The 26267-nt window shown below is 41.1% G+C and overlaps 1 protein-coding gene and 1 long non-coding RNA gene across 3 annotated transcripts; both read right to left on the reverse strand.

The window, feature by feature from the left end:
• Positions 1 to 1869: 1869 nt before the first annotated feature.
• LOC309689950 lies at positions 1870 to 10708 on the reverse strand. Its single transcript, XR_014271564.1, has 4 exons — positions 9323 to 10708; positions 4456 to 4598; positions 3333 to 4201; positions 1870 to 3028 (listed from the first exon to the last, which is right to left on the reverse strand). It is a non-coding gene; the product is annotated as an uncharacterized lncRNA (long non-coding RNA).
• Positions 10709 to 19045: 8337 nt separating this feature from the next.
• LOC309688804 (uncharacterized protein) lies at positions 19046 to 24763 on the reverse strand. Of its 2 annotated transcripts, XM_082504773.1 has the most exons (5): positions 23958 to 24763; positions 23817 to 23876; positions 20532 to 20612; positions 19879 to 19944; positions 19046 to 19563 (listed from the first exon to the last, which is right to left on the reverse strand). In XM_082504773.1, exons 1-5 carry the CDS (start codon positions 24487 to 24489, stop codon positions 19337 to 19339), a joined length of 966 nt encoding a protein of 321 aa, XP_082360899.1. In that variant the 5' UTR covers positions 24490 to 24763; the 3' UTR covers positions 19046 to 19336. The 2 variants fall into 2 exon arrangements, with proteins under 2 accessions (XP_082360899.1, XP_082360900.1); XM_082504774.1 differs by lacking the exon at positions 20532 to 20612.
• Between the last annotated feature and the right edge of the window lie 1504 nt (positions 24764 to 26267).

The raw sequence follows: 26267 nt of genomic DNA on the forward strand, positions 1-26267 counted from the left end.
GGCAGTACCCCGGCACTGCCCTGTAATCCCTCTGTGAGTAGGCTGCCCGGCTTCCAGCTGCTGCGGGCGGACAAGACGAGAGACAGCGGTGAGAGGAAAGGAGGGGGACTGGCAGTGTTTGTTAAAGACAGTTGTGGTATCCCTGGGCACATCGCTGCGAAAGAACAACTCTGCAACATAGACATTGAGCTATTAGCCGTTAGCATCCGTGGAGGCAGCCTGTGACTCTCTGTGGTCCGCAGACTGCAAACGCAATCTCCGAGAGCTCTTCTTCTAATATCAGGGGACTTTAATCATGTCTCGCTGGACTCCACACTGCCCACCTTCACCCAGTATGTGACCTGCCCCACCATAGGCAATAAAACATTGTACTAAATGTATGCCAATGAAAAAGTGCCAGACAGTTCATCACCTCTCCCTGCCCAGGGAAGATCTGATCGTAACCTAGAGCGCCTTGTCCCTGTGTGCAGCCCTTAGTGTGCAGGGAGCCACCAATCACCCACGCAGTGCAGAGATGGTCCGCGGAGGGCATATAAATAAATAATAAAAGCAAATAAATGACAGTATGCTTTTTCTGAAACAAACGGAGACCTTAACTTTTATCAAAATACCGTTTTACTCAGTTTAAATTGATACCACTGTATAATAGCCTTCAAATTTAATAATGTTAATAGTATCTCAGGAATATTTTTGCCCTTTCAACATGCATTAAAAAAATAGATATGCAGTTTTGAATCAGATCTGTATGTACGTTTTCTGAAAAGTGATGTAAATAAGTAATCTCAAGAACATGAAATAATAGTTTCCCATGTAAATTGGAGATGTCCTTGTCAATGTCATCAGAGTACTCTGGATGTCTTACACGAATTTGAAACATAAAACCAGAGAGTGGCACATGACAGCATTGAACATAACATAACTAGTTTACCTGTATGACATGAAGTTATAAAAAAAAAAGAATCCATGTAACTTGGTTATGGCTTCTTTCTGATAACTGTCGATACCAATCGGCTGCATTATCTTGACAAAAGTATAAGATACTGAACCCGCTGATACGATGTGGTGGAGGAGTACAAATACCTGGACACCCACATATATACATTTGCTGAACTGGAAGATCAAAACAGAGGCTGTACACAAGAAGTGGATGGGCAGGCTGTTTTTTGTGAGCAAGCTTGTGTGTGCATCAAAATGTTAATGACAGATGTTCTGTTAGTTCAGGTGAGTGGTGCACTTTGATGTGTTCTTCTTGGATCAGGAGAGCAAGCTCTGTGATTGGCTGCACTTCGGAAGCTGTGGTGGAGAGGAAGTGAGTGAACAAACTGCCATGCATCATGGATATTCCTCTCAATCCACCTCACCAGGTACTTCTCTACAAGTGTGACTCAGGTTTGTTGCCCCAAAGGATACAGGAAATGCACTGATGATCATGTCTGTTTAATGCTCCATGATGATAACTTTCCTATGAGCGTTTGAAAATCACTGACATTATGGCTTTTAGCCTCATTGTTTCCGCAAAGAGATTTCTCCAGTCACTGAATCTTTTGATAAAATATATTTTTATGCCTCTAGAGGATGGAATATTTTAAGATTTTACACTTGGGAACATTATTCTGAAATTGTTGCACAATTTGTTAATGGAGTTTTTTTGCAGATTGATCAACCTCTGCCCATATTTCCTCCAGAGCAACTCTGCTTCTCTAAGATGCTCTTTTAATATCTAATCATGTAACTGACCTGTTACTTTTAAAATATCCCTGCAGCTGTTTCTTTTTAGTACCACTTTTTTCCAGCCTTCTCTTGCCCCATCCCAACTGTTTTGAAACATATTGCTGCCATCAAATTAAAATGGACTTATTTTTAACAACGTTGTCTCGGTGTAAACATTTGACATTTGCAAATCACTGCTTGCTCTTTTTTACTCACATTTTACACCGGAGTCCAGTATTTTCAGAACTATGTTTGTAAAAAGCATAATCTGTACAAAGCAAAACATAATCTGCTCACTAATGTTAACACTTTTTTTCTGCTGTGAACTGTCGCAACATTAAACACACGCTAAACCACTTTGTTAGAATGCCTGGGTCGTTGACCCAGGGTTTTGAGTTTATTATATTATTTATCATTTCTAGTCTTTGGTTTCTTAGAGTTCTGTCTTATGGTTTATGTCTCGGTGTAATCCTTAGTTGCTATATCCCCGTGTCCAGTCAGTGTCTGTGTCTGCCCTGGTCCCACATCTCTGTTCCCTCTGTTGTAGTGCCTGCCTGTGAGTCTGTGTTATGTTTCCTGTTTTACCTTGAAAGTCCATGACTCATGTAAATGCATCTGGTTTTGCTTCCGTGGTTTTGCGTCTCATTAGGCCTGATTTGCCCCTCTTGTTACCTATTCCCTGATTACTCCCTTTGTGTATTTAAGCCCTGTGTTTCTCTGTGTCCGTGTTGCGATCTACCCTTATCGTGCTGTGTAGTCTGTTTGCGTAAAGGTTACCTTGGAGTCTTAGTTTTGTTACCCTTTTGAGTTCAGCATTAAAGCTGTTTTGAGTTCACGTTCCGCCTCCAAGTGTCTGCACATTGGGTCCTCCTACTACCACTCCTGCCTGCACACAGCCTTCACACAACACACTTTATATCTACTACACTATACTGAGCCACTTCAAGACCTACTATACAGTTTTTTTTAATTATTTACTCTCAATGCTTTAGTTGTATTTATCAATATCAACAGCTGTAACTTTTAGATTAATCAAGTTGACTTTATCGAGATTGTTTCAGTTGTAAACTTTCAACTTCACAACTTCCATCTTACACACTTTAAAAATCACTGAACATTTTTTATTGTCAGTGTCACACAGCTTGTTCTTGTATCTCCACTACTCAATGGTACATAGTAAATGCGTATTATAACTTTTCACATTATGTATCCAGTCACCTAGATATTTTGAAGTCTTTCCACTTGCAACGGTTGTTGTTCGAGGCATGAAGGAAGACGACTGTATCCATCAATAGCCCCATGAATGACTATCCTCCACCTAAAAACAGTGGTCCATAAGAAGAGAAATATTATTTGCTTTGTTATTGAAACAATGGAAAACACACTCTTAATTAATTTACATGGCACTATTGCAAGTCAAGTTAGAATTTTTCTCTGTATGTTGCTTGCGCTGTCTGTTCTCTCATCTTCTCCTTTAAACATAATCAGTTGTGTTAGAGGACTGCCCATCCCAGGGCCTGGCTCTATTGGACGTATCTTACTGTTCAACAATTATATTTGATGTAATGCTGAATTTCACTTTGGTCAAAATAGGTGTTCAACAAATCAGTGTGTTTGGTTACCTTATCAGCGTGTGATTTCCATCAATGTGCCACAGTGAGTTTGGACCTGCATCTTGATATGGTCTTCATTCTGGTCTCCGCAAAACTGCTCTAAGGGCAGCTGCTCCAGGATTTATCTGTAACATGCTTGCTCGAACCCTCCTTCGCTATACACATAGTCCACGTACTCGCAGGGAGGCTCTGACAGCCTTAGGACAAATTTGTTCATTGCCAGCGACAATGTCCTGCACATGTTCATCAGTCAGTTCCGCATACATTGATGCACGGGTGAAATGATACTGTCTGAAATCAGGCAAAAAAACATGAGTAATGTATCACTACAATAACAACACACTTCATTACTTGACTAGTGGTGCACATTCAAATATACAAATTTTTACAATTTCACAATACCATTTAATTTGAATAAACAGTGAGTGTGTGTGTGTGTGTCACAAAGAACTGAAAGTCACACTGGTTTCAAAAGTCACTGACAGCAGACGTCTTCGAATTGTACGAAGTGAAACATTCAAAATATCAGCCATCTGAGGTGCAGTGAATCCACATGACTTCAGGAATGAAAGCTGTTCCCGAGTGATAAGGAAAATGGATCTACCTCTACCTCTGTTGAAAACCACAGGTGCCTGGTATCCAAAACAGCCGGAAAATATATGTTTGGTGTATTTGGAAAATAGGTTAAGACAGAGTCAAAATTTATTTCACACTTTTGATGAGTCAAGGAATGTGTGTGCTTACCTTGTTGGCCATGCTGAGTAGACAGTTCGACCTCCTGAATCAATTCAGCCAAGTCACACAGAAGTTGATCTGCTGCAGTTACATTGATCAGTCTTCCTATTGCCCACCGAAGGCTTCTCTGCATTGTCTCCAACCTCAAAGATATCAAAAAATTTCTTCTTAATTCATGTTATATTTTCAGGCCATATCCCCCTTAAACATTTTATGCAAGTTTAAATGTTAAATGTTTTCGATCATGCTTTGATCATACCTCCTTAACGTTAACTGAGGATCACCACCTTAGACAAATCAAGCCAGCTGTATTTAAGACCACCGTTCACAACCAGTCTTTGCCATATTATCTGTTAACATATGTTAGTTATTGGCCTCACGTTGCTGTAGTACTTACCTCTCTGTTCATGTCTTCTTAGTTACTTCCTGGACAACCTTTCACACTCGCAATAGCCTCACTCCCCTGGACGCGGATCTCCACTTGCTCCTCAACAGCTGATAACCTCTCACTCTTTTTTATCCATTCGTGCATTACTCCACCTGCAAACAAGTAAGACTGTTCAGACTGCCTATTTGGATCTTTTCTGAACTTATTCCAAGACCCTCCTGACTCTGCTCTCCCTCTGTTGCAGTACCTGTAGAGCAGGGGTGCTCAATCCCGGTCCTCGAGAGCTACCGTCCTGCAGCTTTTAGATGCATCCCTACTCCAACACAGCTGAATCAAATGAATGGCTTGTTATCAGGCCTTTGCCAAACACGATGGCACGCTGAAGAGGTAATCAAACCATTTGATTCAGCTGTGTTGGAGTAGGGATGCATCTAAAAGCTGCAGGACGGTAGCTCTCGAGGACCGGGATTGGGCACCCCTGCTGTAGAGGCTATGCCTACACTTGAAGCCACTGAAGTGTTTGATGGCAGGGGTGAGGCAATGTAACTGTTATGAATTAAACTTGTAACAGCCCAACTCCAAGCTATACTTGTCTTGTACGGCTAAGATTGTTTTTATAGTCATCAGTTTTATTTGCTTGTCTTTGACCAATGTCATTTATCATAACGGCACAGAGTTTACAAACTGTTTGCTTGTTCTGACCAAAAACACCTGGCTTGAGTTACGGTTCTCTTAAATACATTTCCATAAACACACCATACGTAAAAACACAAAAGGTGACCTGTAGCGGCACACGTAAGGTAACAACACAAAAATGGTTCCCACAGTGCTGTTCCACCATCAACTCTCACACCACTGTTTCACTTGCCAAGCTCTGGCGGCCACAGATCATGTTACTGTTCCCTCTAATATGAACTACCGTAGTCCATGTTCATAGCATTCCTAGTTGTAGAACTCAAAGTTAACATTAACGCATTCTAGCCTTGTTTTTAATTTTACCTTTTGCATCACATACACATACTTGTCTGGTTTTTTCTATTTTATTACTATATTTATATTTCTATTGTACAGCACTTTGGTCTATCAGGTGTGTTTTTAAAGTGCTATATTAATCAATGATGACGGAAAGAACGTTTTCTGTTAACTTCACTCGGAGCCTGTGCCCGAATCTGCTCCTGAGTACACTTCATGTTTCTCGTTGTTTAAGGAAGAGAGTTCGATTATAGTCTTAGTCATTTACAGTGATACAATAGTTGTAGGACATACCCTGCTTGCTGGTGTTTTTTCGTAGACAAACTTGGACTGTATTAGAAATCTATACATTACTGTGATCCTACAAAGACAAAAATTTAAATTATTATTTTCAACAGGTTTACATATTTAAAATTCCACGTCAGTCTTCTGAAAATTGTGACTGAGCACTTTTGGAAACACTCGGTCATCACTGTAATTATTGAGACTGAACATTTACAGAATACATCTGAAATAAATATCAGATTCTAACAGATTATATTTCTGTTAATAGAGTTTTTGAATCTACTCTTCATACATATTCCTATCTTTAATAACAGTATGTCAACTATTTCAACCAATATTTTCATATTTCAAATACACACCCAGGTTAAAAATTTGAATCTCCACATCTTTTACTGTGCATATCTGAAAAATCTGTTTTGATAATGTTACAATTCCATTGTCAAATGTTCCCATCTATGTTATTCATCTATTTTTTTTTTTTAAATGCTGTCCTTAGTATTTATTTTTTTTCCAACTTATTAACAAAATGAACATGGTCTACATTGTTTTGTTCACTTGAATAAAACTACATTTTTGTATCGTACTCGGGGTTCTTGAAGACCACGCTGTCTTTTAACTTTATTCTTTATTTTCTGCGTATACTGTTCTTTATTCATTTCTTTACTTTGAAGCTGTTCTCCTGGCATTCTGTGTTCCTAGTGCAAAGTCTGCATTTCTGTGTCCTATCTTTAGTTGGTTACTGCTTTATATTGTTGACCTCTAGTCTTTTGTGCACTTGCTTTTGCTTCCACTGGTCATACTTGTTTGATTCAATTCACCTGTGTCTTGTTTCTCCCAGCTGCGTCCTCTCTCCCTAATCAACTTGCGCAAGTATTTAAGCTCTCAGCTTTCCTCAGCTCTTTACTCTTTGTTCTGTTTCAAGTTGTACACTTTGTTTGTCTACCTTGTGGCTTCCTGTGCGTTAGTTTTGGATTCTTGGAACTTTTTTTAAATAGTCAATATTATTATCTGTCTTCACTTCATCTTCAATTATCTTTCCAACACATCTTCTAAAAAAGATTTTTAAGGTTGTCAGTTCTGACATTTTAGCTATTTTTAATAGCAGCCTTAGCTCAGGTGTTGTGCCAGCCTGTTTTAAACATGCTGTTGTACAGCCTGTACTTAAAAAAACCTAATCTTGACTCCTCCGTCCTCACTAACTTCAGGCCTATTTCAAAGCTCCCCTTCCTGTCAAAAATTTTGGAAAAGATTGTGTTTGTTCAGCTGCAATCTTTTCTAAATGGACACAATGTTCTTGAGAGGTTTCAGTCTGGTTTTAAAACTCTTCATAGCACAGAAACTGCACTTTTAAAAGTTCTTAATGATCTTTTATTAGCCACTGACTCAGGTGACTCAGCTGTGCTTCTGCTTTTAGATCTGACCGCTGCCTTCGATACTGTTGACCACAGCATTTTAATCTCACGGCTGGAGCATTGTGGCGTAAAGGGCACCCCATTAGAGTGGTTCAGGTCATACCTGTCTGACAGGACCTTCTCTGTTAGCTTTGGCGATTTTATCTCTTCCTCAGCTCCCCTTACTTGTGGTGTTCCCCAGGGATCTATACTGGGGCCAATATTGTTCTCCATTTATATGCTGCCTTTAGGTCTAATTTTTAGAAAATACAGCATTTGTTTTCATTCATATGCCGATGATACTCAGATCTATCTTCAATAGAAGGGAAACAGTCCTGCCTCACTAGAACCCTTACTTCAGTGTCTCGGTGAAGTTAAATCCTGGATGGCTTCTAATTTCCTTAACTTTAATGAGAACAAAACCGAAGTGATCATTTTTGGACCAAGCGGCAATCCCAACACTTCTAATTTTAACCTGCACAGTCTTGAGCCTTTTGTCAAATCACATGCCAAAAATTTGGGGGTTATATTTGACAGCAATTTCACCTTTGAAAAACAAATTAGCTCAGTTGTACAGCAGTCTTTCTTCAAACTGAGGCTTTTATCTAAGGTGAGATCATTTTTATCTTTTAAAAACTTTGAACGAGCGATTCATGCTTTTATTATATCCCAGCTGGACTATTTTAACTCCTTATATGCTGGAGTCAGCCAGACCTGCCTGGCAAGGCTGCAGTTGGTCCAGAATGCTGCCGCTCGTCTTCTGACACGTACTAAAAGATGTGAAGACATTTCCCCGGTTCTTGCCTCCCTTCATTGGCTCCCTGTCCGCTTCAGAATTAATTTTAAATTTTTATTGTTGACTTGCAAAGCCCTGAATGGACAGGCTCCCAGGTATTTGTCTGACCTCTTGCAGACTTATACCCCCCTTAGATCTCTTAGATCAAGTGATCTTTTGCTTTTAGCTGTACCAAGGTCGAGGCTGGTTCATAGAGGTGATCGAGCATTTGCAGTTGTAGCGCCTAAGCTGTGGAATAATTTACCCCTACACATCAGACAGGCTCATACTGTCAATCTTTTTAAATCTTATCTTAAAACGCATTTTTATTTACTGGCTTTTAATACAGCATGAGAGTTGTTTGTTAATTCATATTTGGTGTTTGCTTTTAATACTCTAAGTTTTATTATGTATGTTGTATTCTTGTACAGCACTTTGGTCAACGCTCCTGTTGTAATTAAATGTGCTATATAAATAATTAAACTGTGGATTTCCCGCACTCATATTTAAGGTCAGTTTTCAGTTCATGGAGTTTGTCTTTCAGTCTGCAGTGTCGGGTTTACAGACTGCTTAACAGTCTCATTTGGCTCTTTGTATACCCCACTGTATTACTAAATCCTTGTATTGTAGATACAATTATGCATGCGTTTAAAAAGGCATATGCGTGCTTATCAGGATGGACATCAAAAGCTGAAAATTCTGAACATCTGTCACGATCTAATTCAGATGAGTTTACTGAAATTACAACTCGGTGTTGCACTATGACTTCATGGGTTGAGTCTGTTAATCCTGCTTACTGGAAAACGGCTCTTGGGATAATTACTTGGCTGTAGAGTTAAATGACTAAATTTCTCCCATTGAACATAATGTATTATATGCAGCACTTACGCACAACCATACCGGAAAATCAATGCGCAATTACGTGGCTCTAATATTAGAGCCACATAATTGCGCATTGATTTTCCGGTGAGCATGCAAAGTAAAGTCACGTGGGCATGCTGTGTGAGCAATCGAACTGAGTCTAAAGTTTTCATGTGCGAATTGAAGCGGGTGCTCTCCAATCATCAAAGGTAACAAAGTCATTGAACACATTTATACAGTTACGTTTACCAATCATATATCACAGAGTTATTATTATTATTATTATTTTTTTAGTACTATGCAAAAAAGCAACCACAGAGCGACGGTCTGGGTCAATGGTGGCCGAGGCGACGGCAAGGCTAACAAAGGAACCCTCAACGCGTTAGGCTAGCTTTGTAACGGAATATAACAAGTATGAAACGAAAATGTGTTCTTTGTTGCTGGACTGTGTTCGCAGTGCAATTTATTTGTTGCCGGACTGTAAGATGAAAGTAGACAAAATTTCGGGCTCCCACATTTTGTCCGAAACTGTATATTAACGAGTTTTTTTTACTGTACTGGAAATAACGAATAGAAGAAAATTCATTCTTACCTTATACTAATCGTGGTGCAGGCCAGTGCAGTGCATGAACTTGTATGCCTTCTCCGTGAATTCCGCTGAGAGTAAATGTAATGTTCCGCTCTACTGTACAAGACGAATAGTTATGTCTATAACTTCTGTTCCCTGAAGGAGAGGAACGAGGTACAACACATAAGTATAGGATATCACGCCCTCGCGTGTCCTGCCTGACGAAACCTTTATTCACGCCTTTAAGGCAGATGACGTGTGATGACACGTGCACGGCCCCGCCTGCACATATAGCCGCTGTCATCACAGTCATCCTTCAGCTCGATAGCCGCTCTTCACCGAGCCAAACTGCTCAGTGGGGCCACCTTGTGTTTTACCTCGTTCCTCTCCTTCAGGGAACAGAAGTTATAGACATAACTATTCGTTCTCTTTCAGTCGATTCACTCGGTACAACACATAAGTATGGGACATATATACACGCCCCACAGAGCAGCCACCGAACCGGAATCGGACCACCACATCCTTAGTGAGTGGTAGACCCAGCAGAAAGGACAGCATGAGCCACCGAAGGGGCTGTAACGTATAACCGATAAAACCGCATAAACGTGTGCGGTGATGCCCAACTAGCTGCTGCACAAATATCAGCTACAGGCACCTCTTTAAAAAGAGCCCATGAGGTTGCCATCCCCCTGGTGGAATGAGCTCTCACCCCGTGGGGCAAAGCAAGACCTCTGGTGCCGTATGCCAGTGAGATAGCTTCTATAATCCAGTGGGACAGCCTCTATTTGGACAGAGCTCTACCTCTATTTGGATTAGCGAAGCAGACAAACAGCTGGTCACATAAACGCACATTCTGAGTGCGCTCAATGTAGGTGCGTAGCACACGCACTGGACAAAGAGAATGCATCCTCCTCTGCTCCTCAGATGCAAAAGCTCAGCAACTCAAACTCCATTGAGCTATAAGACGCAGGCATGATCTTGGGAAAATAGGCAGCATTTGGACGCAATACGACCTTGTGACCATCAGGAGAGAACTGTGTGCAGGAGGGATGCACAGACAGCGCATGAAGGTCACCCACTCGCTTTGCCAAAGCCAAAGCGAGAAGTAATGCAGTCTTATATGAAAGAAATTTCATATCCAGACTCAATGGGTTCAAACGGGGGGCTACAAAGGGCCTCCAGCACCAAAGAGAAGTTCCAAGCAGGGACACTGGACTTAAGCACGGGCCTCAGCCGTCGAACCCCTTTCAGAAAACATATGGCGAGGAGATGTGCACCTGGTGTCACCCTGTCAAACCCAATATGACAAGCAGATATAGCTGCTAAATAAACCTTAATTGCCGAAAATGAAAGGCCCTTAGCCAGCAGAAGGTCCGCCCCCAGGTTCAGGTGAAAGTAAAAAGAGCCGGCTCTTTCGGCTCCGAACCGGCTCTTCAGATTGTTTTGTTGCTTTAATTAATTTATTATTAACAATAATATAAAATTATGCACAAAAGGAATTACTAATGTAAAAAAAGTGGTTTTATTTATATATGTTTATATATAAATATATGCGGTGGCACCTAGAGACAAAACACGTACAAACTCCAAAACACATTTCTAGCATGAACTGAACTTCCAAAGCAGAGCTACTAGATCACTTAAATTACACAACTGAAAGCATGTATGTATTGTTTGTGTATTCATACACAAGCACTCATATATATTCAAATAATTAAAAAAAAAAAAGTTCATTTACCTGTTACTACCACACATCAAATCCGGTCGTTGGTACTTGCTGGATTGTGTAGCCACAAGATAACAAAAGCTCAACACTGCGCCCAGCATCCTGGAGCACTTCTGTTGTCTTTTGTACGTGTTTTGAGTTTTTATGTGCTTCTGAGTTTTTACATGCTTATCAGTGGCGTGTCTAGAAAATTTTTGTTGGGGGGGCCAGGTAGGGGCACAGATTTGGAGAAGGGTGGCAGATTTAATTGGCAGATAATGTTTAAAAAAAAAATTCTACCAACCGTTAACCATAATTCAATAATCCTATAAACCTAATAACCAAATGCACTTTTAACTCTTATTAGAATGAGATTTTAACCACTACGGTGCAAAGTTTTTAGATACTGCGTTGATAAAGTACAAGAGATACAATCAGTGCTTTGTCAGTGTTTACTCAGCATTCAAGGACAGCAATATTTGCATAGTATTTTTACTGACATATAGTGCACATATGTTTTGGGCAAAAACATTTTTGAAAATTAAAATACGAACATTTGTAACAAACAATTGACAAATTAGCCAATGCCAATGCAAAACTTTATCTGCCTGTTAAAAAAAGAAGATAATCTTCTCACAAACTGGTGTTTGATTTTGAAACAGGAAAAAAGTGGGGAAACAACTGAAAAGACTAACATTTGAATAAAACCTGAAAGCAAGTAAATACTTTCTATGCTGCCTTATCGTAAAATTTGGTAATATTGATAAAGAACAACACTGGCTGATGATAAAATACAGTCAGCTGGCATGGTGACACTGCCAGTATTAACCTGCAGGGCTGGACTGGGACAAAAAAATTGGGTATTTTTACTACAGACCGACCCACCAGGTATTAAAGCCATAAAGCCTTTGAATGAAAATGTAACGGAGCGAAGGTGATTTTATTTCCACAGTATCGTTTTTTTAAAGGAAGGAAACCTTCCTCCAAACGGACAGAGCAGTGGAGCCGCCAAGGGAAAGCACACGATTAAAAATATAATATAATTAAAATATAATTTATTATATTTAAATAGTTAAAAATGCAAAATGAATTAAAACAACCTTGGCCAAGGGGTAACACAATAAAAAGCAATAAAACACAACATTAAAAGTCCAGTGGCATCCGCCACGATATAAAAGTCCAAACGGTGCAGAAACCAACAGGATTGTCGCCGTCCTGTCGGCCTCTTCATTCTGATGCCAACTAGAAAAAGGAGAGAGGGCCAGCGGCAGTCACCATTCTTAAATTCCACTGGAGGTTCGTCTTAGACGGGATGAATCGGGACTTACCCCAGATGGGCAGAGCTCCTAACTCCGCCCACCACTGTGTTGTGCTTCACACGCGTAGCCATAGACTCGCCGTCCCGGGGACATAAGGCGCCATCCCGCTGCCTCTCTATCCCCTGCCGTGGGCCTCTCTCGGCGAGGAGCTACCTCCCGTCAACACCAGCACAGACCTCTCCGCTCAGCTCCGATCACTCCCTCCAGTGCGCGGTCGTCCGCGATCTCTGGTCTCGTTCTCCTTTGCCGCACGCCTTGGCCAGCTGCCTATAGCCGGGCCTCTGTGCCGCTCTGCGCGGCCGTCGCCCACACCGGTTACCATGCCATGTCTCTCCTCCTCTCAAGCCTTCTCTCAAGCTTTTTCTCCCCCCTGCTCTATGGTCTGCCAGGCCCTCTTATTGGCCTCTCTGGGATCTCTCGCAGGTGTGATCAGTTTACTATCAGGTAGGGGCGGAGTCTTTCCAGGACAATTTGACAGTATAACGAAAACATGCAACAACATAACCACTGCACAAAACATGACCAATACATGCAATATAAAAACCAAGTAAATACACTTCATATTAAAATATTAAAAAGGTAAAACAACAAAACATGCAAAACTTAAATAACTTGTCCTTTTCCACCCCGTGACATCCCCCCACACTGAAAGATTAGCAGTCCCTGCTAAAAACCCAGCTTCCAGTCATGAAGCTTTCTTGAGTCCGGTTCTGTCTTCTACCCCCAAGCAAAAATATAAAAAAGTGCACCATTCAGTCCAAGGCCACAAACGAGCAATCACTCTCACGTCCTCGTAGCATAGCTACCCGGAAGCCATAAGGTCCTACACTGCACCCGGCTGCTACCGTGGGGATACTTCCAGGCCTAACCTGGGTCTCGTGCTTAATCCCAAGCACTGCTGCCTAGCAGCAAATCATTACCCCACCTCCCGCAAGCCTGCAGCTGACCTCCCATGACAACCTCGGTTGGACGTTCTTCATTCACTCTTGGTGTGGCCAACACTCATACTTGTGCACACTGTCCATACTCATTTGCTCAGGGGACATACGACCTAAAACACACATTATTGGGGGCACTAATATACACATGCATCATATATTTGCATTTCCCCTGACTAACCCAACTGCTCTGGCTCCGTATCCTGTCGACAACGCCAATTATGTAACGGAGCGAAGGTGATTTTATTTCCACAGTATCGTTTTTTTAAAGGAAGGAAACCTTCCTCCAAACGGACAGAGCAGTGGAGCCGCCAAGGGAAAGCACACGATTAAAAATATAATATAATTAAAATATAATTTATTATATTTAAATAGTTAAAAATGCAAAATGAATTAAAACAACCTTGGCCAAGGGGTAACACAATAAAAAGCAATAAAACACAACATTAAAAGTCCAGTGGCATCCGCCACGATATAAAAGTCCAAACGGTGCAGAAACCAACAGGATTGTCGCCGTCCTGTCGGCCTCTTCATTCTGATGCCAACTAGAAAAAGGAGAGAGGGCCAGCGGCAGTCACCATTCTTAAATTCCACTGGAGGTTCGTCTTAGACGGGATGAATCGGGACTTACCCCAGATGGGCAGAGCTCCTAACTCCGCCCACCACTGTGTTGTGCTTCACACGCGTAGCCATAGACTCGCCGTCCCGGGGACATAAGGCGCCATCCCGCTGCCTCTCTATCCCCTGCCGTGGGCCTCTCTCGGCGAGGAGCTACCTCCCGTCAACACCAGCACAGACCTCTCCGCTCAGCTCCGATCACTCCCTCCAGTGCGCGGTCGTCCGCGATCTCTGGTCTCGTTCTCCTTTGCCGCACGCCTTGGCCAGCTGCCTATAGCTGGGCCTCTGTGCCGCTCTGCGCGGCCGTCGCCCACACCGGTTACCATGCCATGTCTCTCCTCCTCTCAAGCCTTCTCTCAAGCTTTTTCTCCCCCTCTGCTCTATGGTCTGCCAGGCCCTCTTATTGGCCTCTCTGGGATCTCTCGCAGGTGTGATCAGTTTACTATCAGGTAGGGGCGGAGTCTTTCCAGGACAATTTGACAGTATAACGAAAACATGCAACAACATAACCACTGCACAAAACATGACCAATACATGCAATATAAAAACCAAGTAAATACACTTCATATTAAAATATTAAAAAGGTAAAACAACAAAACATGCAAAACTTAAATAACTTGTCCTTTTCCACCCCGTGACAAAAACAAATGCTGTTGTGACAGTGATGTACAGTCTTGTTGGTATATGTATGATTTCTATACATTTTACGTCAGATAAAAACTTTGGTTGTAAGATTTAGATAATTATTTAATAAAAACTAGGTATTTTAAATGAGAATAAGAAAGAAAAGTATTTCTTTGTGCCCACCTTTCCCTGTTAATGCCCTACCTGGCCCCCTGGCAAAACTTTGCTAGACCCGCCCCTGCACAGTTACCAGCTGTCAGCTACCTAAAAAAGGATCCTGGTGTTATTTGTCTCTCAGAAACAGTTCATAACTTCCCTTCAACTCATTCCTGTCACCTAAAAGGTAAACCTGTTTCTCCATCGCCTGTTCAGCTCTGATGATTCAGTAAGGACATCTCCTGGTTTCATCTTCATGTTTCCCTCTCACCACATATCCAAACCGACATCATGACCAGCAGCTTTACAGCTGTGGCTCCAGCAAACATCAGCTGATACTAGAAATTAATATTAAATACATTCTAACAACGGCTGATCAAGCTTAAACGTGCTGCTGTTGTTTAGCGCGACATCCGCTGGTTTCCTCTTTCTGGCGCAAAGTGGGCGATAAACAAGAGAGAAAAGCCGATCAGCTGATCATTGATCAGTTTCATGATTGAAGTAGCAACAGGAGAGGGAGGGGGAGAGAATGAGAGAAGAAGAGGCAGCTGTGCAGCGTAAACACACAGAATAAATCCAGCTTTGTGTCTTTTTTCCATTCTAGCTAAAGTCCGGGACAAACTGCGTCTCTTCTCAGCTCGATACGAAACGCGTAATATTTTCTCTGAATGAGGGACCATTCCATTTTTTTAAGGAGCCGTTGGCAACTCTACTAACTAACCTTATGAATAAAATAAAGTTCACTATCAGTAACATCATAGCACCCACCCAGCTGTATAAAAACTCCGTCAAACTGGCTAGAACGCAGTATGAGTTATTGCAACTGACAGTAAAAAGTCAGCAACATGAAAATAAACTCCACCTAAACTTGGTTTATATCTGACCCAGATAGACTGCAGGTCATAACTTCTTACCTGAAGTTCAGTTCACCTGACACTCGGACTGGCGGCTGCTTCGGGTCTCTCCTCCTGCCTCCCCTTCCCTCATCCACCTGCTGCCTCTGTGGAAGCCCCGTCATAGCCACCACCAAACAACGGAGTTATTTCTACACATCGACCTGCATCTGGCCAATCCACCACCTCTCATTGTTCATGCCATTACAAAAAAAATAAAAAATAAGTCACTGGGGATATGCCCGGTATGCCCGATGGCCAGTCCAGCTATGTTAACCTGCAACCAAATCTGCAGCTCCATACAGCAATGTTACAACTTAGATTATATCTTATAACTCATAACTCTTATGTTAGCTGCCCTCAGTAGCATACTGTCTGAAATATTCCACAGCTGCAATAATTCTTTAAGTGTTATTTTTTTCCTTGGTATTCTAATTTCACCGAAGTTTACTAAACTCAACAAACTTGATATTACTTACCGGGACATTTATTCTGTCCTCATTTTCTTTTACCGAAAAATTGTTTCCTGCAGTGCCGTCTTTCGGCTTGGCTCTCCTACCTTTGCTAACGTGATGCGCATAGCGCAGAAGCGATGCTGCATTCACTTACACTCGGATATCTGAGCGTCACCGTGAAAACATAATCGGACATTTGATATTTGATTGAATTTTATTGTTTTGCCTTTGGGGTGGCACCTGGGGTGGCCAGTCTGGTTTGGGGGGTGGCCTGTGCCCCCCCCAGGCCACCCCGCTGGACACGCCATTGGTGCTTATGAGTTTTTACGTGTTTTGGAGTTTGTACGTGTTTTTACGTGTTTTGGAGTTTGTACATGCTTCAGAGTTCGTACTTGATTTGAAGTTTAGATGTGCTTCGTCTCTAGGGGCCACCATAAATATACTTTTATTTATTCACTCCACATAAAATGTAATAAATAAATCATATAATACAAAAATCAACTATTCACATTTCAACTTTTAACTATTTAAATTTTCAGCTTTTTCCTTTTACAAATTGAAAGTGAAAACAACACAAAACACTGCAAACCACAACACAATTAAATATAAATTAAAATATGAAAACATAAAGAAGATGCATATTCTCTGTCATATGGGCCCACATGAATAAACTTTCTGAATCCTTTATCATCTGCAACCGAAAATAGTTGTGGATGATTACTATACCTTTCTAATGTGATGTTGTTGTCCCTGGCTCTCTTTCTCTCTCTCTCCCCCTCTGGCTCTGTTCCTGTGCTACTGAGTATAACTACCGCCCCTCCCCCCTCTGCCCAGCGTAAAGCACAAGGCTCACGTGCAGAGTGAAGCGGGGAAAAAAGTGCGAGAGAGAGGGTGAGAGAAAAAAAAAAACCCACGTGACGGCTCGCGATAAGGAGCCGGCTCGCGTCGTTCACGTCAAAGAGGCGGCTCTAAGAGCCATTTCGTTCGCGAACGACCCATCACTACTGCCCAGATAGCAAGGAAACAATGAGTCAATATCAGGCGATGTCATTGAATCAACGTTGAAGTGTGACGTTGACCTAACGTCACTCTTGCACCTTTTTTTTTAAACGTTGAAACAACATCAGGTTTTGATGTTGAATCAATGTTGAAACCTGACATTGATTCAACGTTATATTTTCTAATACTGTTGACATTGTTTCAATGTCAGATTCTGATATTGAAACACTGTTGAGCTATGGTGTTGATTTTCCACCTCTTTCGCACAGTTGCTTTTTATTAAAACAACAATTAAATCATGACTGGAAATCTACCATCTACCTTTCTTTATAGGTATTTTAACCAGTACTAAACTACTGCATGTTTCCATCAATACTTAAACCACCTAAACACATAATTGTACTTATTCCTCAAATTGGACACCCTTTATAAAAAAAAACAAATGTCTCACAATGTATCATGTCAATATTAATATCCTAAAATAAGAAAGCATTGCATGTGATGTAACAGAGAAAAAAAATAAACAAAAGGTCAATAGACATGTTTCGTTTGCTAAATACTTTATTAAAAGACTGTTTCCTATTTACATTTATATGTTTCACAGAAGTTTGTAATTTTTTTACTCCGGGATGGGGATGCATGATGTGCGTCCTGCACCACCCAAACGATCTGGGGCGTATCGGAGCCATTTCTGCACTGCTTGTGCAAAGACAAACTCTGACATAGAGTTTGCCCCTAACTGCTGCGTCAGGCCATCTAGGAGACACACACACACACACACGTTTCTTGGGTTAGAGGGACAATTTCTGAAATTTTTGGCAAATCAGACTGGACATAGGGCTATGGGGACACCGGGTTCCAGAGGTGCTAGAGCTACAATATGCATATCAAAAATCATGAAAAAAATCAGCAAACCTATACACAACTTAAAATTTAAACTTTTTTTTTTTTGCTCGACTGAGATATAAAAAAGGCTATTTTTTTCAGACATTCTGGTGGTTTGTAGAGACTTTTCTGTAGCTCGGTCTATAAGGACAGTCTGGTGTACAAGGTCAGTGATGGCATCATACATATACACAAAGTATAGTCTGTTCTGAAGGGACACATGGTGTGTAAAGCCAGTTTACTGTACACACACACACTGAGTAAATCTGGTTTAAAAGGACACATGGTGTGTAAAGCCAGTTCACTGTACATATACGCACACATGCACTAAGTATAACCTTCTTAGAAAAGAACGTGTATTATAAGACTGTGACTGATACATCATTATAGTAAAATTGAATAAATTTGCTTACGCTGCTGCCCCCGCAACCCGGCCTCGGATAAGCGGTTGAAGATGGATGGATGGATGGATGAATAAATTAAAAATAATAATAAAAAGACTATATTTTGGTTTTCTCTGAGCATTACAATCTGACATACAAGCATACATAAAACACCACAGATCATATCTGTTGTGATCTACTAACAGGTGGTCAAAGTGTCATTAAAACAACTAGAAGCATAACACAACAGTGCTTGCATCAACTAGAACAAACTATGTTTTATAGAGTTTTTCATTGTCCTGAAGAAACTGGCACTGAGTGGCTGACCAATAAAACAGCACCTTTGCATACCAGGGGTGAGTCGGGCTGACACCATGACTTAACCCTTGTGTGGTGTTCGTATTTTTGTTACTCAGCCAGTGTTCATGGGTCTGGTGGACCCGCTAGAGTTTTGGCTTTCCAAATTAACACTATCAAACAATTTTATGTTAAATTACTCAACAGATGTTTACTTCATCCCAATTACAAGACATATGAACAGCAAACATGGTTAATTTTTTCCCTTTACCTTTGTTAGATCACATTTATGAATTAATGTGCTTCTCGTTTTTCTTTTATATAAAATGTTATAAATAAATCAGTTATAATCAAGTAGAGTGAGTGGAAAGACACAACACATTTACACGTGAAAAAATAATTAATTGTTTAATTTTTCTTTTGAAAAAAACTGAACACGGGTCTCACAGACCCGAACACCATACAAGGGTTAAACATAAGACTTATATCAACACACAACACATTTGTTGAATTACTGAACTATATTTAATATAACCAACTCAATAATCAATTCCTTAAAAGGACAGCATTGTAACAATTATTGAAGGAAAATAAAAGTGAATCCTGGCATTAAAAGACTCAGGCTAACCACACATCAAAACAAAACACTGCCTGTGAGCACAGTGAAGTCAACTACATACTTTTTGAATGGAGAACACTAACCTTGAAATCAGGCCCAGAAAGGTAAAGGCTCAGACTGTCAAAAAGTGCATTTAGTGTTTAACATTTATTTTTTTTTTTTAAAGGCCAGTCCTCTGTTGCGCACAAAATCTCGAATGTTTTGAATAGATCTCGTCTCCAAGATAGGTTGTTCCTTTTCTTTGCACTTCAGACACTGCTGGTTGGTGACAGTGATACCGTTTTCAATAAAAGGCTTCATATGTTTCATCACCACTCCTATCTCCTCCTCAGACCATGGTCTCTTCACACACCGCCTTGATGAAACACGTAAACCTGTTCAATAAAACAAAACAAATTTGAAGTTTAAAAAGATCATGTGAGATGCACTTGTAGGTAGAGATGGTGTTCAAAACTGTGAAAACAAGCTGGTACTTGTCTAAACAAATTGTGTGTGATAATAAATAGACTGTAGACCTGATAAAATTTAAAGTTTGATTGTTTTCATTAACATGATAGTTCATCACACTGCTTGGTAAACACAAAATACATTCAGCTTCTTTATATGTTATATAATGTCTAACCACATGATGTTGGTGTTGACTGCACATAGTGCCTAGTGATGGACATGGCATTTGATTTATATCATACCTTTAGTAACTGAGTCAGGGACAGGAGGTGAACCAGAAGTCACACAGGCATCATTCCCCTGGTCATCTAAAAAATATTGCACAGTATAAATGTATGGGCTTAAAGAGGCTTTCTGCCTACCAATCAAACACCATGGGCACAGAGGGGACAGTGACAGCCAGTTCTATTATACTAACTATACACATGGCAATGCTGCTGAACTGGATGAAGTCAACAATACCTTGGGTAATGAGTTTACTGGGAAATGATGTAGATTTTGCACAGGCCAAATCTTGCTTGACCAAAACTGATGAAGCATCAAAATACTAGTCATAAAGCATTAGTGTCACAATTAGGAATGGAACAACTAACAATCGACCATGTAAAAATGTACTGATGGTTAGTAATATTGTTCTATACACAATCCCAGGTTATCGTAATCAGCATAGTAGTGTTAATAGTAAAGTCTGATTTCATTTTTAATGCAATGAAAAACAGAGATGCAAGTGGCATTAATGAAACAAGAGAGCATCGTTATCATACGTGATGTGCGCTGTTAAAATACGTTACTGCACATTTCACTGGATTTGTCTCTGAACAGGACTAACTCACAGATCCCAGCTCATTACATAAGATATGTTGGGCAAACTTTGAGTACAACATTGAAAATGTACCTTGAGCTGCAGTCTCGGAGAAGTGAGGCAAATCAGCAGTCACAGAAGTTAATATTTCTTCATTGTCATTGATAGATTTTTCTAGCAAAAAAAAAAGAAAAAAAAAAATTATATATATATATATATATATATATATAAACACCCAGCACGCCCCTGCGGCCGGTTTATCCTTCAAGCTCGGGTCCTCTACCAGAGGCCTGGGAGCTTGAGGGTCCTGCGCAGTATCTTAGCTGTTCCCAGGACTGCGCTCTTCTGGACAGAGATCTCCGATGTTATTCCCGGGATCTGCTGGAGCCACTCGCCTAGCTTGTGAGTCACCGCACCTAGTGCTCCGATTACCACGGGGACCACCATTACCTTCACCCTCCACATCCTCTCGAGCTCTTCTCTGAGCCCTTGGTATTTCTCCAGCTTCTCGTGTTCCTTCTTCCTGATATTGCTGTCATTCGGAACCGCTACATCGATCACTATGGCCGTCTTCTTCTGTTTGTCTACCACCACTATGTCCGGTTGGTTAGCCACCACCATTTTGTCCGTCTGTATCTGGACTCCTCAGGACTTGCCTGACCCTCTGCAGGTACTTGGTGGTTGCAGCCTTTCTAGCGGCCTCTTCATGGTTCCCATTTGCCTGCGGGATCCCCAGGTACTTGTAACTGTCCTCTATGTCTGCAATGTTGCCTTCTGGTAGTTCAATCCCCTCAGTTCTGACTACCTTCCCTCTCTTTGATACCATCCGACTACACTTCTCCAGTCCGAACGACATTCCGATGTCATTGCTGTATAGCCTGGTAGTGTGGATCAGTGAATCGATGTCTCGTTCACTCTTGGCATACAGCTTGATGTCATCCATGTACAGGAGGTGGCTGACAACTGCTCCGTTCCGTAGTTGGTATCCGTAGCCAGTCTTGTTAATGATCTCACTGAGGGAGTTCAGGCCTATGCAGAACAGCAGTGGGGACAGAGCATCTCCTTGGTAAATCCCGCACTTGATGGTGACTTGTGCTATGGGCTTGGAGTTGGCCTCTAGTGTTGTACGCCACATCCCCATTGAGTTCCTGATGAAGGCTCTTAGGGTCCCATTGATCTTGTACAATTCTAGGCATTCCAGTATCCAGCTGTGGGGCATTGAGTCATAGGCCTTCTTGTAATCAATCCAGGCAGTGCACAGGTTGGTCAGTCTGGTCTTGCAGTCTCGGCTGATTGTTCTGTCTACCAGTAGCTGGTGTTTTGCGCCTCTGGTATTCTTGCCAATTCCTTTCTGTGTCTCGCTCATGTATTGATATATATATATATATATATATATATATATATATATATATATAGATATATATATATATAGATATATATATATATATAAAATACATACAGTGAGGAAAGTAAGTATTTGAACACCCTGCTATTTTGCGAGTTCTCCCACTTAGAAATCATGGAGGGGTCTGAAATTTTCATCATAGGTACATGTCCACTGTGAGAGACATAATCTAAAAGAAAATTCCAGAAATCACATTGTATGATTTTATAACAAGTTTTTTGTATATTTCTTTGTAAAATAAGTATTTGAACACTTGAGTCAAACTATATTAATATTGCCTTTGTTAACAATTACAGCGGCCAAACAGTTCCTGTAGTTCTTCACCAGGTTTGCACACATTGCAGAAGGTCTTTTGACCCACTCCTCCACACAGATCTTCTGTAGATCTGTCATGTTTTGGGCCAACACAGACTTTTAACTCCATCCACAGATTTTCTATTGGACTGAGGTCTGGAGACTAGTGAGGCCACTCCAGAACCTGGAAATGACTCTTACGGAGCCACTCCTTGGTTTTCCTGGCTGAGTGCTTCAGGTCTTTGTCTTGTTGAAAGACCCAGCCAGAACCCATCTTCAATGCTCTGACTGAGGGAAGGACGTTTTGGCCCAAAATCTCACAATCCATGTCCCCGTTTATCTTCTCCTTAATACAGTGCAGTGGTCCTGTCCCCTGTGCAGAAAAACAGCCCAGAGCATGATGTTTCCACCCTCATGCTTCACTGTAGGATGGTATTATTGGGATGAGACTCATCCTTCTTCTTCCTCCAAACCCCAACAATGGAGTTTAGACCAAAAAGTTTTATTTTGGTCTCATCTGACCACAGGACTTTCTCCCATGACTCTGGATCATCCAGATGGTCCCTGGCAAACTTCAGACGGGCCTGGACATGGGTTGGCTTAAGAAGGGGAACCTTCAGTGTGATGAATGATTTTAAACCATGACGTCTCAGTGTATTACTGATAGTAGCCTTGCCAACGGTGGTCCCAGCTCTCTTCAGGTCATTGACCAGCTCGTCCCGTGTAGTTCTGGGCTGATTCTTCACCTTTCTTAGCATCACTGACACCCCACGAGCTGAGATCTTACGTGGGGCTCCAGTCCGAGGAAGACATTAGCCTCTTCCCTTCAGGGGCGCCTGCAGGAGTCTTGCAGAGGGTACGCACAGTCACCTGCACGCGCTCCATCTGGTACCAGACCCACCTGGCCTTTTTGACGGCCACGTCTGGCCCATGTACCTGAAACATAAGAACATCATGGAGGCATCAGCTGTTGATGTTGTGCAGCTGGACAGAACCAAGTCAAAGGAGGCGCTGTTCAACTTTGTCTATGGCGACATCCTGAATAACATCCAGAAGTCTCTCTAACAAAAATCAGCTTGGTGCACACGCACCAAGCTGCTTGGCAGTGGCTCTGGAGCCCTTTCCAGCTTTGTGAAGGTCTAAAGTTTTGTCTCTTGTGTCGTTGGACAGCTCTTTGGTTTTACTCATGTTGCTGCAACACTTTTGACAGATTGTGGGGTGCACATGTGTCTTTATGAAAGCTAACGGCATCAAACAGGTGCTGCTAAATTAGAATCATGAGCAGAGTGTAGTTGGACTGTTTAAAAGCAGAATAACAGGTCTTTGAGGGTCAGAAATCTGCATGATAAGCAAGTGTTCAAATACTTATTTTAAGCAGTAATATACAAAAATATTTTAATAAAATCATACATTGTGATTTCCGGAATTTTCTTTTAGATTCTGTCTCTCACAGTGGACATGTACCAACGCTGAAAATTTCAGATCCCTCCATGATTTCTAAGTGGGAGAACTTGCAAAATAGCAAATACTTACTTTCCTCACTGTAAATGGTATTAACTACACAGCAAAGTACAAACAGAACTGCAATAACATTATCTAAATATATAAAAATGTAAATTTTAAATACTTTATCAATACAACTGCAAAGTCTATAACACAGAATACAATAATTTCAGTACCTCGCAATGTGGAAGCATCAGGGAGTTGCTGTGATCCAGTAGCCATCCCATCTATGTCATCTATAAAATTGAAAAAATGTTATTAGACCAACCATATTCACAAACACCAAGCCGATTTAACAACATATAAACCATGCATACCACCAATTTCATCCAGAGTTTTTCCTTGAATATCCTTCACACTTCCCTTCTCCATGGCCATGAGCAACTTGGAGATCTTAGCCAGCTGAATTGTTGATTGGGGCAGTCGATAGTATTCTCTATGGACCCTAATGTCATGGCCGAGGAAATCGGCCAGCTGGTCTAGTTCATTATCTTTCAAGTTCATGACTTGGCTTATCGTGGCAATCTGTTTGCGAAGGTTAGTTGTTGTTGCTCCGCAAGCATCTGCAAACTGACCAAACTGCCCTCTGTAGTGACCATCACTACAAGGAATGGCGAAAAGGTACATATTGTTTTCAGATACCCCGCACTCTTTCCTCTTACTAACGAGGAGTGACAGGTTATCGGTCATATCAGAAGTCAGGATCACAGCCACCTTTCGTCCTTTTTCCCCCTTCAGTTCCACTCTGGCAAACTGTTGGCAAAGCCTTTTCTCAACTTCTGTAAGCCCAGAGCTGATGTCATCGTTTAGTTTGGACATGTCACGATCTTCAAAATTTTTGACAGTCATACGTGCTACTTCACCTTCCCTCCTCCTATTGAACAAAATCACTTGACAAAGGATCACCTTTGCTAGTGCTGCATAAGTTCCTGCTGTTGGGTTATCACCTAGTTTCTCCCTAGCCGATTCCACTTGCTGACCAAGATATAACTGCAGCTTCTGAACATCTCTGGTCAGTGGAAGGCTGTCGACCGTGTTGTATTTTGCCTCACTCAGGTTTGATAAGGCTGAATGGGAAACTAATTCAGACCACTTTGTTTCATGAAGTGTGTGAAACCTCCTGATTGAGCCTCTTGATCCTCTTCCATGAGAGCACGACACATGATAATATCACTTATTTTTCTGAGAGAATGTCCAAGCTTCAGGGCTAAACTTGGGGCTTTGAATGTGCTGGTTTCAGTATCAAAACCTGAAACTCTCTTGACAGCATTAGTAAGAATAAAGAAGTTGGCTGGTTTTATTGCCTCTTCCATATTATGGATTCTTGTTGTGTGACGCAAAGTCACAAGTAATCTCCCAAGTTCCCTTACTTTCTGTCTTATATACTCATGCTTTGATCTGTCACTTCCATGCTTATTAAAAAGAGACTGAGCCAACTGCATAATATAATGATCATTCCTTATTGCACTAGACACATCATCCTTGTGCATCTTGCCCAGTACTGAGTAGAGTTCACTTGAAATTGGCTGAGACATTGTGGATTGAGTAGATGCTATACCAAAGACTCTATCTTTCAGCTTCTCTTCAGCATTATTCTCTGGTCTTAAAGCACATCTTTTCATATGCCGAGAAACTTCTTTTCTGGATATCATACCCTTACAGTATAAGCAGTACTCGTATGTCTCAGCGCTGCTGCTGCTCTTTTTTGAGATCCTTTTCACTTTAAGACAACCTGATCCTGTGGTTTTAACAGCAGAGTTGTGCTTGAAGTTACCAAGGTTTCGTAACCTTTCAAGATGAACTTTTCTGTCCTTTGATGATTTGGGTAACTGAAGCACCTGGGCGACTTCAGCATTTTCATTTACATGCGTCTCCAGATGACGTGCAAATTTTGTTTGAGGTTTTCCACACACAAAACAAAAATTGACTGTGCTTTTGATTAATTTTGTTGACTTGGTTGGGGATTCATTTTGGCTAATATCCACAGTACTCTTTTCGTTACATGCATCTTTTGTTTTCTGCTGGCATGACTCTGAGCTGTCTGGTTCTTGGTCGGGATGAAGATCATCAGTAGTTTCAAGATCATTCAAAATGTGCTCAAAGTTGTTCTTAACATCCATGGTCTGTTCTTTTTCAGCAAAAGTAACGCATAAATCAGGCATGCTAGCAGCATGGGAGTTTTTTGATGGTCCAGGTAACTCAATAGACAACTCTGTTCCTGAGCTTTCTGAATCTGATGCAGAATTTGGGATGTATTCTTCATCAGATGAGACATCACCCTGTTCGTAAATACAGCATAGATTAAATAACAGAAATAAACATGGGAAGGATAAATGCTAAATTGTTCACGTCACAGAGCTCGGGACGTAAACCAAAGTCTCTAGATGTCTTAAAAGTACTAAGAAATACCTCCCGATTTAAAGAAGAAAATGTGCAGCAGATATGTATTTTGTGCAAGTATTTTGATTCTGCTTGATCAATTTGCAATCTGTGATCGATTCAGTACTTTTTTGATATTTGTCCCATTTCTAATATCCAATTTATATTTTTTGAACAATGACATTAACAAAAAAAACAAACACAAAACAAAAAAACTAAGACACCAGCCCTAACCTGGTCCCAGAGCC

The sequence above is a fragment of the Aulonocara stuartgranti genome (assembly GCF_965226115.1).
Source record: "Aulonocara stuartgranti genome assembly, chromosome: 15".
In the NCBI taxonomy this organism is placed as follows: domain Eukaryota; kingdom Metazoa; phylum Chordata; class Actinopteri; order Cichliformes; family Cichlidae; genus Aulonocara; species Aulonocara stuartgranti.